Below are 22,300 nucleotides of genomic sequence, written 5' to 3' on the forward strand. Positions count from 1 at the left end.
TCTTTATGGTATTTCAGACTCTCTCAAATTCTCTCTTTGCATGTGTGTGAGAGAAAACAGTTTTTAGCCTCTAACTCAATCACTGGCAAGTGAAAAATAACAATTTATCAGCCAGTGGCTAATGACAATATTTAGCCACCTGGTGCATAATTTGGTCACATATGTGAGTGAATTACTCACATTGTAGAGTGTTGCTTGATAATAACTTACATTTCTACTAATACTAATCTCTTTTTTTTGTATACATTTTAGTAAGGTTAATTCTCTCCATAGACTAGAATCATGGTCTGTTGGTTTAGTTTTCTTTGTCTAGCATTCACAACACCACAGTCACTAATGCCAACTCTAATTTCAGCTCCGCTACTCATTGAGTTTCAAATTCACAGCAGGCAATTAGCAAGATGCCCTACTTGTCATATTAGAGGTAACCTAAGGCTGTTATTAACGAGCTTCAAAACTCAATGCTTGACAGTCTGCCTTTACTTTAGAGAAATGTGGTTAGACTGGATGCTTCCCTATTTTCTGTATGAAACAGAAACTTTATTCTGAATCCTCCACATATTGCCTGCTTCAGTATTCTTTTGAAGATAGAAGGAGCCATTGAAGATAGTATTTATATACTATCACATGCCTCATGTCTGGCGCTGCATCTTATTTTCCACTGAAAACCCACTGTTCCTGCTGTGTTCATGGCTGCTGTGCTCAATATTGCTCTGGAGGATTTAACTGTAGTTTTTTTGTTATGTATATAGTCTTTTCTGCTCCTGTTATGCACAAACCATCTGTGCACATCATTCCAGAAAAAATCTAAATATATTATATTTTATATATATTTGGTTTTGTTTGTGTGGGATAATGTGTGCAAATATTTAAAAATCAAATATTTAAAAAATTAAAAAATAAATGGATATAGAAATACAACTTGCTCTAGGCCCAAATATCCTGAATATCCTGTTGTTGAAATGGATCTCATAGTAAGTTGCAGAAGCAAAGATTTTTTAAATAAAGCAACCAAGAAAAATCTCTTTTTATTTTTTAGGATGTCCATTCAGAGAAGAACAGGTTAAGGACCTCAAAGAAGCACTGAGAGAAACTGACCCCACCATTCCTCTTGTGTTCGTCAGCGGCAACCACGATCTAGGCAACACACCCACTCCAGAGACCGTGGAGCAGTTCTGTCGTGACTGGGGCGATGATTACTTCAGTTTTTGGGTGGGTGGGGTATTGTGTTTGGTGTTGAACTCTCAGTTCTTCTTCGACTCATCAGGCTGCCCTGAGTTAAATGAGGCCCATGAGGTCTGGCTGGAGAGCCAGCTGCACAGAGCCACCCAGACCCCCTCCCGCCACGTGCTTGTCTTCCAGCACATTCCGCTCTTCCTCCGTACACCCGACGAAGACGACGACTACTTCAACCTGCAGAGGGGAATCAGGGAGCGATTGATCCAGAGATTCAAACAAGCAGGTGAGAAGAAGCACTTGAGCCTTACACATCAAACAAAACAAGTTGCAAGTGTTCATACCCCATGTCATAATGTACTGTATCGAAGAGGGCTCTTTCTCTCTAAGAATGCCTTATACGCAGAATTTTGTTTAGCCTTTCCCCAAAACATATGCTAAATAGTAAGTAATTTTTTCCAACATTCTTCTTCTTGTCATAACAACAACAGTACTTAAATTATATTGATTTGCATTTTTCACATTGCTTTTACAAAGCATAAATAAACAGTTTCAGTTCTCATTTATATAGTTAGAAATATAATATAAGTGAGTCCATGATTCACAACAATGACTTATGGTTTGTTTGTAACTGATATGCCAAATGGTTTCATTAATATAAAAAAGCACCAGTTGATTAATATGTTTGTGAATTGGACAGAAAGGGTAATTTATCAGTTAATGTATATTAACTAGTCTACATAGTAGATTAGTAGGCCTACAAACAAAATAATTTATTCAGTAATATTTTTTAGCGAAGAAGTGTGAACCTTTCATATTTAACAAAACAACAAAAACTGAAAAACTTTTTATTCAGTAGAATTGCCTTTCATTCTTTAAAAAATCTTAAAAAATAAAACAAATTCCAGAAAAACAAAAAAATAACTTAAGTAGAGATAAAATTATTCCATTATGTAGAACCGCTGTCATTACAAGTTTAGCCGAAGTGTTATAATAACATATTAGCAAGTAAAATATTACTTTTCTTTACACGTATGATGTCAGTTGCTGGCAGTTTAAGGAGTGGAGTTGCTTTTTTAAGTGAAACAACTTAGACTCTTTTTAGCAGGTCTTCAACCCAAGCACACGCTCTGCACTTCGCCACAATTATACCTCACTCAAAAAAACACCAACACAACAGAAAGTCTTTAAAATTCCAACATGAAAGAACATTGGACATTAACAAGTCTCCCTATTTTCTCATTTTGCTGAAAATTGATAAAATGACACTTTATTTTATCATTTTTTCCTCATGTCCAGCCTTCTGCAAAACATGATGGGAAGTGTAAAGCTTATTTGAGCTGTTTGATTGAAACATGTTCTTTCAAAATGAAAACATTGAGTTATGCCAATACGTTACCGTTTAACATGATGAAATCAGGTTTGAACGAGAAACCTGATACAACTGTGTTAAATCAAAAGGAATTGTTTAAATAAAGTGAACAGCCTCGAAAAAGTAGGCTTCTATTTTCTCGTTTGTAATATCAGCTAAATGAGTTTAAATTATGTATTTAAGTAATTTTTCTTTAATTATTTTTTTAATATATATATTTTAATATATACAACCAGTCAAAAGTTTTTGGACAATAAGATTTTTAATGTTTTTTTTTAAGTATCTTCTGCTCAGCAAGCCTGCTTTTATTTGATCCAAAGTACAGCAATAGCAGTAATATTGTCAAATATTTTTACTATTTTAAATTTCTGCTTTCTGTGTGAATATATTTTAAAATGTAATTTATTCCTGTGATCAAAGCTAAATTTTCAGCATCATTACTCAAGTCTTTAGCATCACATGATTCTTTAGAAATCATTCTAATATGCTAATTTGCTGTTCAAGAAACATTTATTATTATTATTATTATTATTATTATTATTATTATTATTATTATTATTATCAATATCTAAAACAATTTTTTTAAAAATAAAAATTATTTTTTAATTTTTCAGGATCTTTTGATAAATAGAAAGATCCAAATATCAGCATTTATCTGAAACAAAAAGCTTTTGTAACATTATACACTACACCATTTTAAAGCTTGGAGTCTTGGAGTATAAATTTGTTTTAAATACATTTTTATAGAAATTAATACTTTTATTTAGCAAGGATGTTTTAAATTGATCAAAAGTGATGACAGAGACATTTATAATGTTACAAAAGATTCTATTTCAGATAAATGCTGTTCTTCTGAACTTTCTATTCATCAAAGAAACCCAAAAAAATTATACTCGGCTGTTTTCAACATAATAATAAATGTTTTTTGGGCAGCTAATCAGAACATTAGAATGATTTCTGAAGGATCATGTGACTGGTGTAATGATGCTAAAAATTCAGCTTTGAAATGACAGGAATAAATTACATTTTAAAATATATTCAAATATAAACAGTTAAAAGAATGGAGAACTACTGGAATTTTTCTAAATAATAATCAAGTCCTAGAAATTATTGATGCAACAATGCTGCAGTAAATGGCACATTTATGGTCACATGATGAAATAATGTCTTTGTTTTGCCTGTGGCTCTTTAATTATGCTGTGAGTGCCCTGGAGTGCTTTTACAGAATATATAATAAAAGCTTTACAGACCAGAAATATGCAAGTTGTCCATACATGAGATTCTGAGTGTAGACTCTGTAAGAGGCATGTTGTGCATAGGTTAATTATTGATTATACAACTCAAAGCAGGTCGAATCAGAGCGGATGTTGTTTTATTTAACAGCTGTGTGGACATACACAGCATGCGTTGCTCAATACTCTATTCTCATGTTGATATCTAATGAGCATTTTTGGGGCAAAGAGACTGCCCTTACTTTAAAAACATTCTGAGTATTGTCCAAATTTCAAAATCCTACACAAGGATGTTGTGGCTACAAGGAAAGAGAAACTGCAACCTTACTGAAGCTATCAAATGAATGTGTCATATTAATTCACTCTCCATTTATTTTAAGTTATACATAGTAGTTCTAGCACAAGAAACCATTAAGTGAGTTGTCGTGCTGTGTATGTTGGAAAAGTAACAAGTAAGTCAAGCGGATTGAGGGTTATGTGAGCCATGAGGGAAAAAAATACAGATCTTTTTTTGTTCCAAAAGTTACTGTTTAAAAGACACAATATATATTGATCTTTGAGTGGTCAGAGATGCATCATGGTGCATTGATACTGAAAATCGATTAAAAAACAGACAAAACAGAAATATTCAATCTCTCTAGTCATGAAAAAGCGAAATCTTTAATATTAGATTCAAACTTTCATCTCTCGTTTTATATATGCTCTGTGTTCATGGAAATCAAGTAGTGTGTAAAGTAAATGAGTCGGGCACCAGAGACAGAGATTCCTTCCGAACACCACTTTTACTATTTCCATTTCCACTTTCTAATTTCTCAATGATCAAAACACGAAGGATGCAAATATGAGAAATTTGCTTGAAAAAATAAAGCAATCCTCTCGGAGATCAGAGATCGCTGTCAGAGGAAAACACAGTGACTGCCCACAAACTCATTTTCTTGGGCTCCTTGGGCTCGTAGATTTAATATCATGCTGCAAATTATATTTGTATGATTTAAAGTGCATTTTCTAAAAGGCAGCGTGGCTGTGAGAAGATGATTTTTTTGAGACATGTGCCTTAAGGGAAAACATGCTGATCGCTCCAGATGTCTGTTAGCTTTGAGGTTTGTACAGTGGGTGGCATTTGTAATGAATATATATAATATACAGTTCTTGATATCGGAAGCTGTTTCCAGACCTATATTCCTCTGCTGCACTGACATAGTAGTAAAATATTGTTCATCTCTAATGCCCTGTAATGGCTGTCGGTCAGCTTCTCTGTGATCTGTTGTTGCAATCAGCGTTTTTTTCTCTAATTTTTTTCTCTCACAGTCTATCCTAATGGCATCATTTAGTTCTGAAGATTGAGCCTCTGTTAAGTGAAGTTTAGATTGCATCTTTTTGGTAAATCCACAATAGTACTCTTGACAACAGCAATAAAAACACAAGCAGAAAGACAGCTTGTGCTATCTTAAAAGGCAACTTGTGTTTTTGAGCCCCCATTGCATTGTATTCTAATGCAAAACCATTTCATTTTAAATTACCATTCAACGTTTCTCACACTGCCAGTGGTGCTATCTTGTAGTGTGTTAATTAGCAGTGATAAGCCAAGTGTTTCCTCTGCTATTTCAGCTGTCTTAAGGCTCTCATTCAGCACACGCCAGTAGAAATGAGCGCAGGATTTGGTTAATCAACAGAATGTCTGTCATCTGCTGAGAATTGTAGGTAAGCTGGCAAGCGCGTTGTTTTAGGCAGACATTGAAGAATAGTGTGTTCTGTGGAGGTTAGAGTGTGATGGAGTGCCCATTGTTATCAGATATCCTTTAGGAGAGGCTTGGCTGTGTTTTCGTGTATCTTAAGGTCTTGCATCATTGTATGGAGTGTTTCTGGGGCTTACAAAGATAACTAGCATCATTTGGCAAAAATGGACAGGGTCAGTCCACAAGCATTGTTTTGCATTTGGGGTTTGATTGGTAATTCGGTTCTCCTAAAAATGCATTTTTTGCAATGCAGGTTTTTGTTTCACAACACATTACAGTTGAGGTCAAAAGTTTACATACACCCTGCAGAATCTGTAAAATTTTATTTTACCAAATTAAGAGGGATCATCCAAAATGTGTGTTATTTTTTTATTTAGTACTGACCTGAATAAGATATTTCACATAAAAGACGTTTACATATAGTCCACAAGAGAAGATAACAGTTGAATTTATAAAAATGACTCATACACTTGATTCTTAACACTGTGTTGTTACCTGAATGATCCACAGCTGTTTTTTTGTGTATTTTTTTTTTTGTGATAGTTGTTTATGAGACCCTTCTTTGTCCTGATCAGTTAAACTGCCTTCTGTTCTTCAGAAAAATCCTTCAGGCCCCACAGATTCTTGAGTTTTTCAGCATTTTTGTGAGGACTATTACAAAAGGTTTAAATGCTCACTGAAGCTCCAGAAGGAATCACAATGCATTAAGAGCTGGGGGTGAAAACTTTTTGAATTTGAAGATCAGGGTACATTTAACTTATTTTGTCTTCTGGGAAACATTTAAGTATCTTCTGTAGCTTCTGAAGGGCAGTACTAAATGTCAAAAGATGGATCTCAAAATCACACAGTTATTGTTGGAAAGGGTTTAAATACACAAAAATGCTGAAAAACCAAAGAATCTGTGGGACCTGGATAAGTTTTCAGAAGAACAGCGGACAGTTTAACTGTTCAGGACAAACAAGGGACTCATGAACAACTATCACTAAACAAAAAAAAAAAGCTGTGAATCATTTAGGTAACAACAGAGTATTAAGAATCAAGAGTATGTAAACTTTTGAACGGGGTCATTTTTATAAATTCAGCTGTCATTTTTTCTTGTGGACTATATGTAAACATCTTTCATGTGAAATACCTTATTCAGGTCTGTACTAAATAAAAAATAACATGCATTTTGTATGATCCCTCTTATTTTGGTCAAATAATTAACATTTTGCAGATTCTGCAAGGTGTGTGTAAACTTTTGACCTCAACTGTAACTGATGTACTGGAGTCTTGCAGATTACTTGTGGATTATTGTGGTGTTTTTTATTTTTCACTGCTGAGGATCCATTGGTGAGCAAATTATGTACTGTTAAATTTCTCCAAATCTGTTTTGATGAAGAAACAAATTCATCTTCATCTTGGAAGGCCTAAGGGTAAGTGAATCTTCAGCAATTATGTTTTGTTGTTTTTGGGTGAACTATTCTGTCTGGTGGTAGAGAATTAATTTACTTTGTTTTTCATTAAACTTTGTACTAATTAAAAGCTCAATAAGAAATAATAACAGTAAGCTGTTATATCATGTATATGGCCATATGAATGGCTATTATTAAAGTTAAATTATTTTGTCTAAATAACATTATTGTATAACACAAAAAACTAAAATCAATCATTATAAATGCTGCAATGAATTTTCAAAACATAAAAAAAAAAAAGTAAAATGCCCTTTACTAAAAAAAGGTAAAACAACGATGTCGCACACTTTTGAAGATGGATGAGAAAATGCCCTACCCTACCCTACCCAAAATTATTATATATAATAATATAATGTACAGTACAGTATGAAATCTGTGTATTGATTTTGACATTTACAAAAGATTACTTTTAACAGAATTATTACATTCTTATAAGCGTTAGATGACAGCAAAAATAATCTAAATGTAAAAATTGAGGAAATGAACATGAACAATTAAATCTCCAAAATTGGTAAATATAGATAAAACAACAAAAAGCACACACGTCTTCACTTTTTATAAGTGGCAATCATATAATGTATCCTTTTTAAATGTTTTTCCAATTAAGAAACAGCTCTGCTGTGTATAGGAATCAGCTTGATTGAAATTGCCAAGCACTATGCCAGTCGCCTTTCATGCATATTTGGATTAAATCATAATTACACTACACACAAAACTCTGTCCCTCATTTAGAGGATCTACAGTGATAAATGGGTGCGATATATGACCGGCATAAGCAATGTTCTCCTTGCACAAAATCATTTTGTACTTCCTTCTGTCATGCAAATTATTTCTGGCAGTTTTGTGAATAATGTATCTTAGTGGCCTAATGACAGCACACACAAACAGGCAGAAACACACACACACACACACAGCCCTCAAACTAAACCGCTAATGCAGTCTGAGTAGTTTGAATAGATGAGACTGAGGATTTACATATCATCCAAATCTGCCAGATCCCTTAGTTCTGTGGCGGGGAATAGAGACTCTAGTAGCGCGTTTAGTGTGTCTCCAGAGAACCGAACGCAGAACGGCGTCATACTTCCCTATTGGACTAGATCTCTGGCTTATTTTATGTGAATGTTTATTTTTAGTACGTACTATTCTCTCACATTCTCAGCAAATTTCACCTCTCTCAGCCAAAAGGCATGTTGATCCCTAGATACTACTATTCTTGCAGTAATGAGCCCATTAATTAACAGGCAGATAAATGGGATTTTCTCAAATGCATCTACAAGATGTGAAATAAAAAGCAATTCATGAGATGGAAATAAGTCGCTGCAAGCAGTGGACAAAATTCAGGAGAAATTCACTGTGGAAGCAGTACAGAAGGATGCTGCCATAGCACTGCTGTTGGCAATTCCCAGCAGAATGGCTTTTTCGATCATCTTTAGATGGGATCTTCTCATAAACATGCAGAAACTACTGACTTTACAGTAAATCTCCACAATTAAATCCATCACAGCACTGTTTGTTGTTAAGAGATCACAGCTTATTAATCAGCCTGATTTCAGAGCTGGTGGGAGTATGGACACACTGATATGTTCACAGCCAAAAATCACAACCGAGAAAAGAAGCGACTGCAAGCATGCTGAGACACACTCGCAAAAATGCAGACATTTTTATAGCATACAAAGCAAAACAATGTCCTGACAGAGAGACAAAGACTAGTGCGATTACATGAACTGTTGATTTTAAAATCTTCAGATGATAATGGAAAAGCCATTCTATTGTAGCATTAAAAGCACAAAAAAAATTTTTTTGTATTTGATAAACCATGACAAATACAGTTGAAGTCAAATGTTTACATACACCTTGGAGAATCTGCAAAATGTTAATTATTTTACCAAAATAAGAGGGATCATACAAAATGCATGTTAAAATTTTTTTTAGTACTGACCTGAATAAGATATTTCACGTAAAAGATGTTTCCATATAGTCCACAAGAGAAAATAGTAGTTGAATTTATAAAAATGACCCCGTGCAAAAGTTTACATACACTTGATTTTTAATATTGTGTTGTTACCTGAATGATCCCTTTTTTTTTTGTAGTGATAGTTGTTCATGAGTCCCTTGTTTGTTCTGAACAGTTAAAGTGTTAAATTGTTCCTTTAGGTCCCACAAATTCTTTGGTTTTTCAGCATTTTTTTTTTTTTGTATTTGAACCCTTTCTAACAATGACTGTATGATTTTGAGATCCAGCTTTTCACACAGAGGACAACTGAGGGACTGAAGAGCTGGGGGTGTAAACTTTTGAACAGAGTGAAGATGTGTACATTTTTCTTATTTTGCCTAAATATCATATTTTTTTCATTTAGTTCTGCCCTTCAGAAGTTACAGAACATACTTTTCCCAGAAGACAAAATAAGTTACATTTACGCCGATCTTCAAATTCAAAAAGTTTTCACCCCCCGGCTCTTAGTGCACTGTGGTTCCTTCTGAAGCTAATTTATGGGACCTGAAGGATTTTTCTGAAGAACAGCGGGCAGTTTGACTTTTCTGGACAAACAAGGGACTCATGAACAACTATCACTAAACAAAACAAGAAAACAAACCACAGGTAACAACACAGTATGTAAACTTTTGAACAGGATAATTTTTATAAATTCAACTATTATTTTCTTTTGTGGACTATATGTAAGCGTCCTTTATGTGAAATATCTTATTCAGGTCAGTACTAAATAAAAAAATAACATGCATTTTGTATGATTCCTAATTAAACTTTTGCAAATTCTGCAAGGTGTATGTAAACTTTTGAGCTCAACTGTCTCATTGACTGGAAGCCCTCTTTAAAAAGTAGTTTTTGGCCTGTTCGACCTACACTGCCCTCCAAAAGTTTGGAAACACCCCTGGTAAAGTGTGGTTTTGGACAATATCAGCATAAATCCTTATCATTTTTGGTGGAAATACATTAAAGTAACTTGACATTATCATTGAAGACCAGCAATAATAATTTTCATTTTGATTACAGACATGCCCCTTTGCCAGCTGTGATGCCTGGTTACCGGTTTAAACTTGGCCCAGGTTTTTAAAAGATTTTTGCCTCAGCACATCTTAATAGCTTCAACAATTGATTGCCAATTAAGTTTAGAATACAATGAATTTAGGCACAGATTATGCAGAGCTGTAATAGCTGCTAATGGTGGATATTTTAATTGATTTTGATTGAACAAAACTGTTTATGTATTAAAATATGTTTTTGTAGTTTGTGTTGTCCCTTATCAGTGCAAAATTATCGCAAAAAATTAAAAAGGATTCATGCCAATATTGTCCAAAACCCCACTTTTCTAGAGTGTTTCCAAACTTTTGGAGGGCAGTGTATCTTGACCTACCTTGAAGTGGGTCTTGATAGTCTCAACTTTATCCATTAGTTAAAGGATGAGTTCACCTCCATGTTATCCAAGATGTTCATATCTTTCTTTCTTCAGTCGAAAAGAAATTAAGGTTTTTGAGGAAAAACATTCCTGGATTATATAGTGTAATAATGGTTTTATCTAACGAAACGATCTGTCATTTTCTAAAAAAAATACACAAATAAAAATTTATTAATGCTCATCTTGCACTAGCTTGACTTTACGCATTGCATAATCATGTTGGAAAGGTCACACGTGACGTAGGCAAAAGTACCAACCCAGTGTTTACAAAGCGAAAAAAAGTAAAACGCCCTTTACTGGAAAAGGTAAAACAACAATGTTGGACACTTTTGAAGTTGGAGGAGAAAATGAGAGTTTTTCGCTACCCTACCTTTTTGAACCGGATTACACAGATGAAGAACTAACTGTGTGTGACCTTTCCAACATAATTACGTAATGCGTGAAGTCGCGGATGTGCATCGCAAAGCTAGTGCAAGATGAGCATTTGTGGTTAAAAAGTATATAAGTATTTTTTTTTTTTTTTTTTTTTATATATACGACCCTTATTTCTTGTCTGGGATCGTATAGAGCTCTTTGAAGCTTGGGTCTTCAACCCGTTGGCTCCCATTGAAGTCCACTATATGGACTGAAGCTGTGTTGATCCATAATCTCAAATATTGATATCAAGGTTGCAAAAATTTCATTTGTAGATGGCCATGCTGTGGCTGATAGTCCACATTTTCTAAATGTCAAGCACCTACATTTTCTGACCGTTCATAGAAAAAAATACAAACAAATCATCTTTTAATAGTTTCAGGCCCTGTTTTGTGCAGTGGAAAGTGCCCTCTATTTTATAGCAGGTTTCCGGCTGATGTGTAGTTACAGTAGATGTGTGCAGTCATTAACAGTATTGCATGTCTAATTATTCTATCCGGTAGTGCAGTAGAGAGGATGTCCTTAGAGTAAATGACTTGTTTAAGAAGTGCTTTGATTTTTCTCCCCCCCTCTTCGGTTTCACATCTGACTTCTCCAGATAATTGGACACTCTTTTTTATCCGTCATGTTTCGGTTGCTTGTTTCCATCGAGTGGATTAGAGGTTATGATATGTGAAAGATGCTTGAAATGTGCATAATCTTCCAATTTAAGTCATTTACATGCAATTATAATTCGTTGTAATGTTGTGTTCCTGTTGTTTTTTTAATTTTTGGGAAGGTTTCTGCTTTATGTGCTGCCTTGTGTAAGTCTTCAAGTGTCAAGGTATTTGTAATTGTGTTTGTTTTTGTGGTTTCATTAGCAGTGTCCAACAGAGCATGCAGATAGCTATCATGTGCATGTAGAACAAGAACAACTTGTGAAATTGAGATGAACTGTGACAGCAAGCAGCAATCTGTAATTATACCTCTCAACATTGTGTTCTGTCATAGTCATTTTCTCCTTTCTCCGTCTTCTTCTTTTATGTATTTTGGTGTGCCATCTCCTGTCTTGCCGTCATCCCTGTGGTTTTTGGCACCTTTGCGCTGTCTGAATGAAAAATTCATGTGAAATTTCGTTTCCTGTTTCCAAATGCATCCATTACCTCGGTATGGGGGTACCACCTTTTCAGAATTCTCTTCAGAAAAGAAACCTCGGATGAACTGTGGAAGAGCCACCTCCAGCCTCACGTCTCTCACAAAAGAGAGAGCTCATTTGTGTCTCTCACTCTGGGTGACTTGTTTGATGAACTCTAGTGATTCTGTTTTCGGTCCATTGCTTTAAATTATGAATGGCAGAGCTTCGGCCACTGCTGCAGGGGAGAGATGAGAAGCTTCACAATGGTTATGCAGATCGACGGGGAAACTGAATCTGAAGCGGCTTCCCCTTATGCCCATGTGGATTTGCAGTCGGTTCTACCAGCGTGGAGACACAGTCAATCAGACAGGAAATGTAGATGATTCAGAGGCAGTGTTGAGCTCATAGCCTCATAATGTTGGTTTGAATATAGTCTTGTGTATAACTGTGATCCACATTGCAGCTCATGCTGCTCAAGAACTGACTACTTAGAATGGAACAGACCATTTGACTAAAAGTATGGGGTCAGTAAGGTTTGTTAATTTTTTTTTAAAAACGTCTCGGTAACACTTCAGCATAGGAACCAATTCACACTGTTATCTAGATGCTTATTAGCATGCATTTTACTAGCATATTGGCTGTTTATTAGTACTTATAAAGCACATATTCTGCATGGCCATATTCTACATCCCTAAGCCTACCCAATACCTTACTAACTATTAACAAGCAGCGAATTATGAGTTTATTGAGGCAAAAGTCACAGTTAATGGTTTGTTAAAAGTGGACCTTAAAAATAAAGTCTTTTATGCTCATTAAGGCTGCATTTATTTGATTAAAATTACTGTAAAAACAGTAACATTGTGAAATATTATTACAATTTAAAATAACATTCTAATATAAAATATTATAATGTATATTAAAATTAACATAAAATACACATAATAATAGGCTATAATCTATTATTACATTCTGTTTTAATAATTTTAATTTTATTTATTCCTGTAATGACGAAGCTGAATTCTCAGCAGCCATTACTCCAGTCACATGATTCTTCTGAATATATTTTAATATGCTGATCATATGATGGTTAATAAACATTTTTTTCCCTATAATCACTATTTCTTATAATTTCTTATAATCAATAATTCTTATAATTCTTTTTTATAATCAAAATTGAAAATAATTGTGCTGCTTGACTTACAGCTTTTTCACCATTTTTTTTTTTTACAGGAAGTTTAATCAGAACTTTTTTTTTTTTTAAAGAAATATTTTGTAACATTGTACATGTCACTTTTGATCAATTTGATGCGTCCTTCCTGACTAAAGTATTAATTTCTTTTAAAAAATCTATCATTTTTTATTTTAAAGGGATAGTTCACCCAAAAATGAAAATTCTGTCATTAATTACTCACCCTCATGTTGTTCCAAACCTGTAAGACCTTCATTCCTCTTTGGAGCACAAATTAAGTTTTTTTTTTTTTTTTTAATGAAATCCAAGAGCTTTCTGACCCTGCATAGACAGCAATGCAGCTGACACGTTCAAGGCCCAGGAAGGTAGTAAGGACATTCTTAAAATAGTCCATGTGGTTCAACCGTAATTTTATGAAGCTACGAGAATACTGTTTGTGCGCAAAGAAAACAAAAATCTTTATTCAACAATTTTTTCGACGACATGAGGTACTTACTGCCTTTCAGGGCCTTGAATGTGGTAGTTGCATTGCTGTCTATGCAGGGTCAGAAAGCTCTCGAATTTCATCAAAAATTTCTTAATTTGTGTTTCGAAATAAACAAAGGTCTTCAGGTTTGGATAACATGAGGGTGAGTAATTAATGAAAGAATTATTGGGTGAACTATCACTTTATGGACCAGTTCTCACTATTACCTAACTATTAACTAAGACTTTTGCCTCATTGAACTCCTAATTATTGCTTTTTAATAGTTAGTAAGGTAGTTATTAAGTTTAGGTATTAGGAAGGATTAGGGTTGCAGAATATGGCCATGCAGAAAATGTGCATTATAAGTACTAATAAACAGCTAATATGATAATATGAATGCTAATAATAAGTAATATATGAGTAATATGCATGCTAATAAGCAGCTAGTTAATAGTGAGAATCGGTCCCTAATCTAAAGTGTTACCAAAAAATCTTACTGGTCCTAAACTTGACTGAAGTGTAACCTATGTTGGTTTTGTTTTTAAGTGCCATTTAAGGGTGGTTTATCTAAAATAGACACAATAAATGATGTGTGAAATTAGTGCAGTACACATTCCTGTACGCACCTGACTTAAGTTAAATCGGGTGTCTCCCAAAACCAAGGTGTCTCAGACGGCATCGGCAGTCGCTCTGACTGCACTGGAGAACCAGGCCTTACACTGTGTCCTGACTACACACAACAAGATTCCAGCGACAAGCAATTTGGGTTTCCACACCAGACACGATGCAACAGATAGAATCACAGCCAATCAAAAGCGTGTGTGGATGGGCTCTTTCTGGAAGTGCACTGCACTCGCAAAAAAATGTATACATTCATAATCTAATTCATAAATATTAAATATTTTTAAGATTATTAAATGTACATACTGAGTGACTGATACCATCTTTGTTATGGAATATGCTTGTTGGTTTGCATTGAGTTTGCATTTTTAACACACATCTTTGCTTGGTCAAAGTCTCACCCCCTATGAACACCATCATTTGGGACTAAGATCTCTAGTGTTTTACTACACATACTGCGTAGCAGTAACCATACAGACTCAAGACAATGCTTTTGAATATGCTCATTTCAATCACAGGAAACCCTCAACAGTTTTTATAGACTAGGTATGGCAAAAGTAACATGCTGACTCATTAAATAATTTTTCTCTAATATGATTGGTTCTTATATGTGCAGTTCAGCAACCCCCCTTTGTTACTAGTAAATCAAAACTTTTTTTAATTACCTCAGCTTGTTAAAGGAGAAGTCCACTTCCAAAATGCACTCACCCCCTTGTCATCCAAGATGCTCATGTCTTTCTTTCTTCAGTCGTAAAGAAAGTTTTTTGAGGAAATCAGCATTATTTTTCTCTATGTAATGGACTGATATGGTGCCCCGATTTTGAACTTCCAAAATACAGTTTAAATGCGGCTTCAAACGATACTTTTGAATACTTTTTAATCTCTAACGCTTGTCTTGCCTTGCTCTCCCAGAACTCTGTGTATTCTGGCTCAAAACAGTTAGGGTCTGTCGAAAAATTGTACTTTCTCCCTCAAATTCAAAAATCATTAAAATCATAGAAATCCATATGGAGAAAAATGCTAAAATGTTTTCCTCAAAAACTGTTTCTTTACGACTAAAGAAAGAAAGGCATGAACATCTTGGATGACAAGGTGGTGAGTACATTATATGTAAATCTTTGTTTTGGAAGTGGACTTCTCCTTTAAGTCATGAGTTCTTATGGTTATTATTTTCAGGACCGTCTTGTCCTTGTACATCTGTAATTGCAATACGCTAACTAAAGTGTTGGAACATTTTGTTCTTAAAAAGCATAAAATGCTAGGCCTGCATGGAAGAGAAATATTATATATGCTTTTTTTTTAAAAAAAGATTAATTTTAAAATTGACCTTCACATTTGACACACAAAAGACCTGGAAAACATATATAAATAAAAAATACCAGAAAATCTGAATGGACTCTGTGAGAAGCATTTCTACTTATCTAAAAGTAATTAGTACACAGAAAAACTCGTAATGCAAAATGCATACGTAGATTAATTAAGTACCTCTTTCATTGATTTTTATTTAACTAACCTTTCAAAAGTTGGCAAATCTAGTGATTTCAAATCCATTTCATCCTCTAAAAGTAAAAGACTTTGTATCAACCTGGTAAGCACACCTTAGTTTCTAGGTACACTTTTAAAAAATAATGTTGCATGTAGGTTTATTCAGTTTTGTCTAAAAAGACTTGCATTTGGATTCAAGGTATGCATCACTGGATGCTTTTAATGAGAATTAAATCTTTGACCTTAGAGTTGCTAAAAAACATTTAGATTAGAGCGTGCCAGATCAAAGAAGTACCCTCTGGTTTTGTAAACAATATGTATCAGGCCATCAAATGGATTGAGCGAATCTGTAGGCGTTAAACTGAAACTAATGTGATCATGAATTGACAATCTGTGATTTCACTTTTTGTTTTTAACTATTCAAAGTCTGATGTGTTTCTGATATAATTTGTAAGTTATATCAATTTGTCTCTCATTTCAGGGGTGAAAGCTGTGTTCTCCGGTCACTACCACAGAAATGCAGGTGGCTGCTGTGATGGGCTGGATATGGTGGTGAGCTCCGCTGTTGGCTGTCAGTTAGGAGATGACACTCATGGTGTGCGAGTGGTGGTAGTTACTGAAAATGACATCATCCATCGCTACCATAGTCTGGACCAATTAACCGAAAGAGGAATGGACAAAGACCTGAAGAAATTGTTGGTTTGAAAGCACCTCCAGGTCACTAATCACATGGTTGTATCTTCATCTTCAGCATTCGTTATTGAAACTGAGCCGTTGTTTGTACATTTAGAGCTTTCAGGTGTGTTTTTTACAGTCTTACGTCGTGAATACATTAGTATGCATTAAAAATTCGAACTAGTGATTCTTTTGATCTTTGATACTCACATCATCCGTCTCCATACTTTAATCATGCAAATGCGTCTGAGAATTCCTTAAACACTGAAGTTAAATCACCTCATCATACTAATGGAGTGAGGAGATGCTAGGGTACAATGATAGTTTAATAGTGCTGAACATTTTGGATGACAGTTTGATGAGTTCACTCCTTGCTCCTCTCTGCTCATTACTCTGTTCTGTCTCTGAGAGGAGGAAAGAGGCAATCTCCATGGTAACTATTGAAAGACGTGGCTGCAGTGACCGGGACATCGAGTCACTTGTTCTGTGGGTGGATCACCAAAAGCATAATTGCTGACCTCACCTCACACTTAGAAGCGCCCGAAAACAGCCGGGTGTGACTGAACGACTTTGGCGGCATGCGTGCAGCTAGAAAGACATCTTAAAATGACCAAGCTCTTGTCCGATTTTAATCTGTGACCTCGTAGCTTCCTCACCAGTGTCTACATGCTGAAATTAAACTGGATATTGTCCAGTTTTCTCTGAATCTTTCCATGTAATGTTTAATGCTGTGATCATACAGAGGGGTTCCAAAGCTTTCATTATAAATGATGTAATTGGCATTCAGGATGGAAAGGTTAACCTGAAAGTTGTCAGAATGTTTCAGTGTTTGATTTGTGCCCCTTTTGCTTTAATGTCGGTGGCACTCGAGCTGCATGAACATCTGACTGACTCAACATCCTGCACAAAGGAGTTCACATGATCAATGTTGCAAATTTATAGTAATACTTATTTTTATATTATATAAAAGATAGTTCAGCCAAAAATGAAACGTTTTTTTCTTTCAGACGATTACAATCAGAGTTAGATATAAAAAAAAATATGTCCTGGCTTCCCAGCTTTATAATGGCAGTGAATGGGTGTTGATATTTTGAAGACCAACAAAGTGCATCCATCCATCCTAAAAAGTGCTCCACACGGCATACATGAGAGAGTGGTGTTCCAGCGGATGACTAGGATGTAGGCTAACATGGTGGTGAATGCGGAAGCGCAGTGGAGAGTGCAAAAGAAAACACCGGTCACAAATTAGAAGTACAAAACAAGGATTTGTAAAGAAAAACGTTGAAGGATTTTGATATAAGCCAAGAGGAGACTGGTTTTCCTTTGCTGTAAACAAAACTTGGTTCACGTCTACATCCAATGAGAATAAAGTCAAAATATTTTGAGAATTAAGTTGAAGTTACGAGAATAAAGTAGAAATGTTTCAAGAATAAAGTCAAAATATTTTGAGAATAAAGTTAAAATGTTTTGAAAATAAAGTCGAAATGTTTTAAGAATAAAGTCAAAATTTTTCAAGACTAAACTCTACTTTTTCCGAAGATAAAGGTCGAAGATTTTTGAGAATAAAGTCAAAATATTTTCAAAATAAAATCAAAATTACAAGAATGAATTCATAGCAATTACGAGATAAAAGTTAGAGTAAAATATTAAAAAGTATATTCTAGCCTATTGCGCATGCAAATGACCCAGAATGGCACCTGGAGAAATTGCTTAGCTTTCAAATTCGGTCAGGTTTATTGCAAAATACAAACAATATGTCCTACAATTATGTGTTTTTCGCACTCTTTAATGTGGCCTGACAGATATTCGCTTCAGTTTAAGCAGCATGTAAGTCAATCATCTTTTTGATTACATGAGACATTTGTTTCATTAAATTAGGCTATATTATTTTTTTTTAAGCTGAGCTTTGTTATATTAAAAGCAACGAATCACAAAATTCTTGCCATTAGTGGGTGGCCGGCGTTCTGCAAATAATAAAAAGAAGACGTTAAATATTATGTCCAGTCATTTACTGTGTTATACCATGAATAAAACAGCTTGTGAGTAGTCACTTAACGTTATATACATCAGAAGAGACAACGATGTAACTTATGTTAACGAGTTTAGAACATTTGTTGAACATTTTAGAACAGTTGTTTTTAATTAAATACATGTAAGGAATGACAGATTGAATGCCACAGATGTGTTTGCGGAGTAGGTAGTGGAATTTTCACAAAGAAAACAGTATAATTTAATGAATTGATTCACATGAATACAGCGATCACGCCACATTAAAGAGCTTGAAAAACACATTATTGTAAGACACATAGTCTGTATTTTGCTATAAAACTGACTTTTGAGAGCTGAGACTTTGTTTTATATTAAAAGTATCAAAAGCACAAAGCTTATTGCTATTGGGGGGCTGGTGAAACAACAAGTAATGAATGCAATCGAGGACACAAAATATTTTGAGAATAAAGTCAAAATTACAAGAATTTTTAGCAATTATGAGATTAAAGTTATAATATTTTGAGAGTATATTCTAGCCTATCGCGCATACAAATGTCCCGGATTGGGAGCACCGGGAGAAATTCCAAAGTCTCAACTTTTAAGTTTTGTTTAAGGTCAGTTTTGTAGCGTAACACAAACAGTATTTATTAAGATAATGTGTTTTTCATGCTCTTTAATGTGCCATGACAGATCGCTGTATTCGTTTCAGTTTAAGGGGCATATGAGTCAGTCATCTTTCCGATTACATGAGACATTTGTTTCATTAAATTAGGCTATATTGATTTTTTTCATGACTTCTGATGTTCCTTCACTTTTATATCTTGCTATAAACTTTAAATAAAGAGGAAAAACATTTATAATTATTTTTTCTTGATAAAACTGACAGAATTTTAAAGCTGAGCTGTTACATTAAAAGCAACAAAGCACAAAATTATTGGCGCACTACAAATAATGAATGGAAGGCGTCCAATTATTTACTGTATTATACCATGAATAAAACAGCTTGTGAATAGTCAGTTAACATTATATACCTCAGAAAAGACTACAATGTAACTTATGTTAACGAGTTGGAGTCCACTTCAACCTTTAGAACGTTTTGTTGTTGTTGTTGTTGTTGTTGTTGTTGTTTTTTTAATTAAATACATGTGAGGAGGAATGAAAGGTTGGATGCCACAGATTTTTGCGAAGTAGGTGGTGAAATTTTCACAAAGAAAACAGTATAATTTAATGAACTGATTTGCATGAATACAGTGATCTGTCACGCCACATTAAAGAGCTTGAAAAACACATTATTGTAAGACACATAGTTTGTATTTTGCTTTAAAACTGATTTTAAAAGCTGAGACTTTGTTTTATATTAAAAGTATCAAAAGCACAAAGCTTATTGCTATTGCGGGGCTGGTGAAACAACAAATAACAAATGCAGTCGAAGACACAAAATATTATTTCCAAGCATACTGTCCCCACGAGTAGGACACTTGGTATGATTTCTACTAATAATATACATGCATATAATAATAATAATACATACATACATTTGTAGTGTATTACAAAGGGTTAAATAAGAAAGATATGGTGCCCCCCAAAGGAATGTCGATTATGTGTGTGAGCTGATGTTAAGATAAAAAGTTGTTCCTATTTAGTCTGTTAATAAATATCATATTCTTGATATTAAGCTGTTTCCACGAGTCCTTAAAATGGACTCTTCCTCATCCCAGTAAGATGATGAGGCAGCTCGGATGCAATAGTATTTAAATAAATTCTGGTGGCCTGGCAACTTCTCCCAGTGCTCTCAATCCAGGCCATTTGCATGCGTAATATATAAGCTATACTCTCAAAATATTATGACTGATTTCTATGATTTAAATTTTCAAAACATTTCGACTTTATTCTCGTAATTTCTGCTTTATTCTTAAAATATTTTGACTTTATTCTTATAGTATTTAGACTTTATTCTCGAAACATTATGACTTTTATCTCGTAATCTTTAATTATTTTTATTTTTTAACGTGGAACTAAAACGGCGTCATTTCAGGGCATTTTTTTTATATATCTCTGATTGTATTGATCTGAAAGAAGGAAGTCATATACACCTAGGATGGCTTGAAGGTGCAAATCATGGGGTAATTTTTGTATCTTTTTGGGTGAACTATCTCTTTAACTAACATGAACTTGCAATGAGCAATACATTGTATTGTAAATGCTGTAGAAATATGGGTCATTGTTTCTTTTTGTCAACTAAGGTGGTTAATAATGTTATTTCTTTGATTAATGATTAACCATTAATTTCAATAATGGGAATCCAGCTGGGGAATCTGAAACATCTTGTTCTGTTTATGTTGTTTCTTTGTTTTATTTTTTCAGAATTCTATAACCTTTGATTATTAAGGTTTAATATAATTAAATAAGATTCAGTTAGATTTTGAATTCTGTACATGGTTGTATTTTTGTACTATACTTTAAATGACAGCAATATGAATTAAAAAATATAATGTTTTATCTTTGTTTTCACAAATTAGTTTTTTATTTGGGTTATAAATCCAAGGCTCCAGACCGCAAATAAAATTCATACAAACACAACCAAAAAAATACATTTGCTGCAGTCATTTAAAATCTAGTCGCCTCTGGCAACAGTTGGAAAAACCTTGTTTGTTTGTATATTCTTAATCAGACAGTCAAAATGATTCATAGATAGCAGTTCAAATCAGATTCAGTCAGTGAAGCCTTACTTAGTTAACTAATGTCTCCTTTACTAAACTGCAAGACATTTTTCAGTTATGTTTAATGTAAGTGAACCAGAAACTGTAACTGTCTGGGTTTGTGAGACTTACATTTGTCTATTTACTGAGTCATTATTCATATGACAGTGTATATTTAAAGATACATATTCACAACATCGTGGCAATATATATAAAAGACATGAAAGTTTTGGCTAAAAGTATTACTGATCCAGTAAAACGACTACAAGAAAAGATTGGTTTGGAAATAAAAATTGAACTTTTTTGTTCAAAAAGGCTGATATTTGTAATGATATGTAAATGGCACAAATCCAGTCAAGATCACTAGAGTGACAACATCAAATGGCAAAAAGAAATACAGTTAGGAAATGAATCAGCGATACAAAAAAATACCACACAAAAGAGCTTTTCTTTTTCAAACAAGCAAAAACATTATTACAAAAGCTATGTATGATGATATTTATAATGATATTTAATTGGCACAAATACAGTCAGGATAACTAAAGTGACAGCATCAAATGGTAAAAAAAAAACTAAATCACTAAATGAATCGGCGACAGAAAAAATACCACACCAATTTTTCATCCATTACACAAAACAATCTTTCCCATTGCTAGCAGCTCACTGCACAGACCTGACTCAGTGAACCTAGACATTAGATGTCCCCTGTCATGTTACCTTATTTTATTTCCAGCTTCTTCCTGCAGTGGCTGTTTTATATTGAAAGCATCTTCCTGTGCTTTTTGTTCTGATCTCAAGCCTGAGGGCAAGTAATCAGCATGTCACTCTAAGATAGCATGCAGTACCCAAGGATGTACAACATAATACGATTTGTCCAGGTCAGTGACTACACCGTAGTAATGGCCTCTGTTCTTACATTGATAATTTGGATATGTCACAGTAAGTCAGCTGTAAGGAGATACACAGGTTCCTCTTATAGAAATTCAGGTTTATTATAGAAATTATTAGGCCATTGGTCAGTTTGTAAAGGATAGTTTTTTGCCCATCCTGGGTGATTCTCACATGGACAGACAGCATAGCACATGGATGAATTCAGACTTGGAACAGGAGGACATTTGACATTTAGCAGGTTGGTTTTCTTCACACAGCAGAATGAACTCCTACACTGAGTAAATCACAGGGCATCAACAGCCTGACATATAAACCACCAATAATAACCACCTGCCGAACGGCCCAAACTAGCTTTATCTTAGCTGCTATATTGA

General features: G+C 34.3%; 1 protein-coding gene across 1 annotated transcript in view; it reads left to right on the forward strand.

The window, feature by feature from the left end:
* cpped1 (calcineurin-like phosphoesterase domain containing 1) overlaps positions 1–20,803 on the forward strand; it is a 38,782-nt gene extending 17,979 nt beyond the window's left edge. The window contains exons 3-4 of the mRNA XM_051123900.1: positions 1,040–1,462; positions 16,154–20,803. Coding sequence (XP_050979857.1) covers positions 1,040–1,462; positions 16,154–16,377 — 647 coding nt within the window. The 3' untranslated portion in view covers positions 16,378–20,803. The remainder of the gene's footprint in view (positions 1–1,039; positions 1,463–16,153) is intronic.
* The last annotated feature ends 1,497 nt before the right edge of the window (positions 20,804–22,300 follow it).

This window comes from Labeo rohita, chromosome 12, assembly GCF_022985175.1.
Source record: "Labeo rohita strain BAU-BD-2019 chromosome 12, IGBB_LRoh.1.0, whole genome shotgun sequence".
NCBI lineage: Eukaryota > Metazoa > Chordata > Actinopteri > Cypriniformes > Cyprinidae > Labeo > Labeo rohita.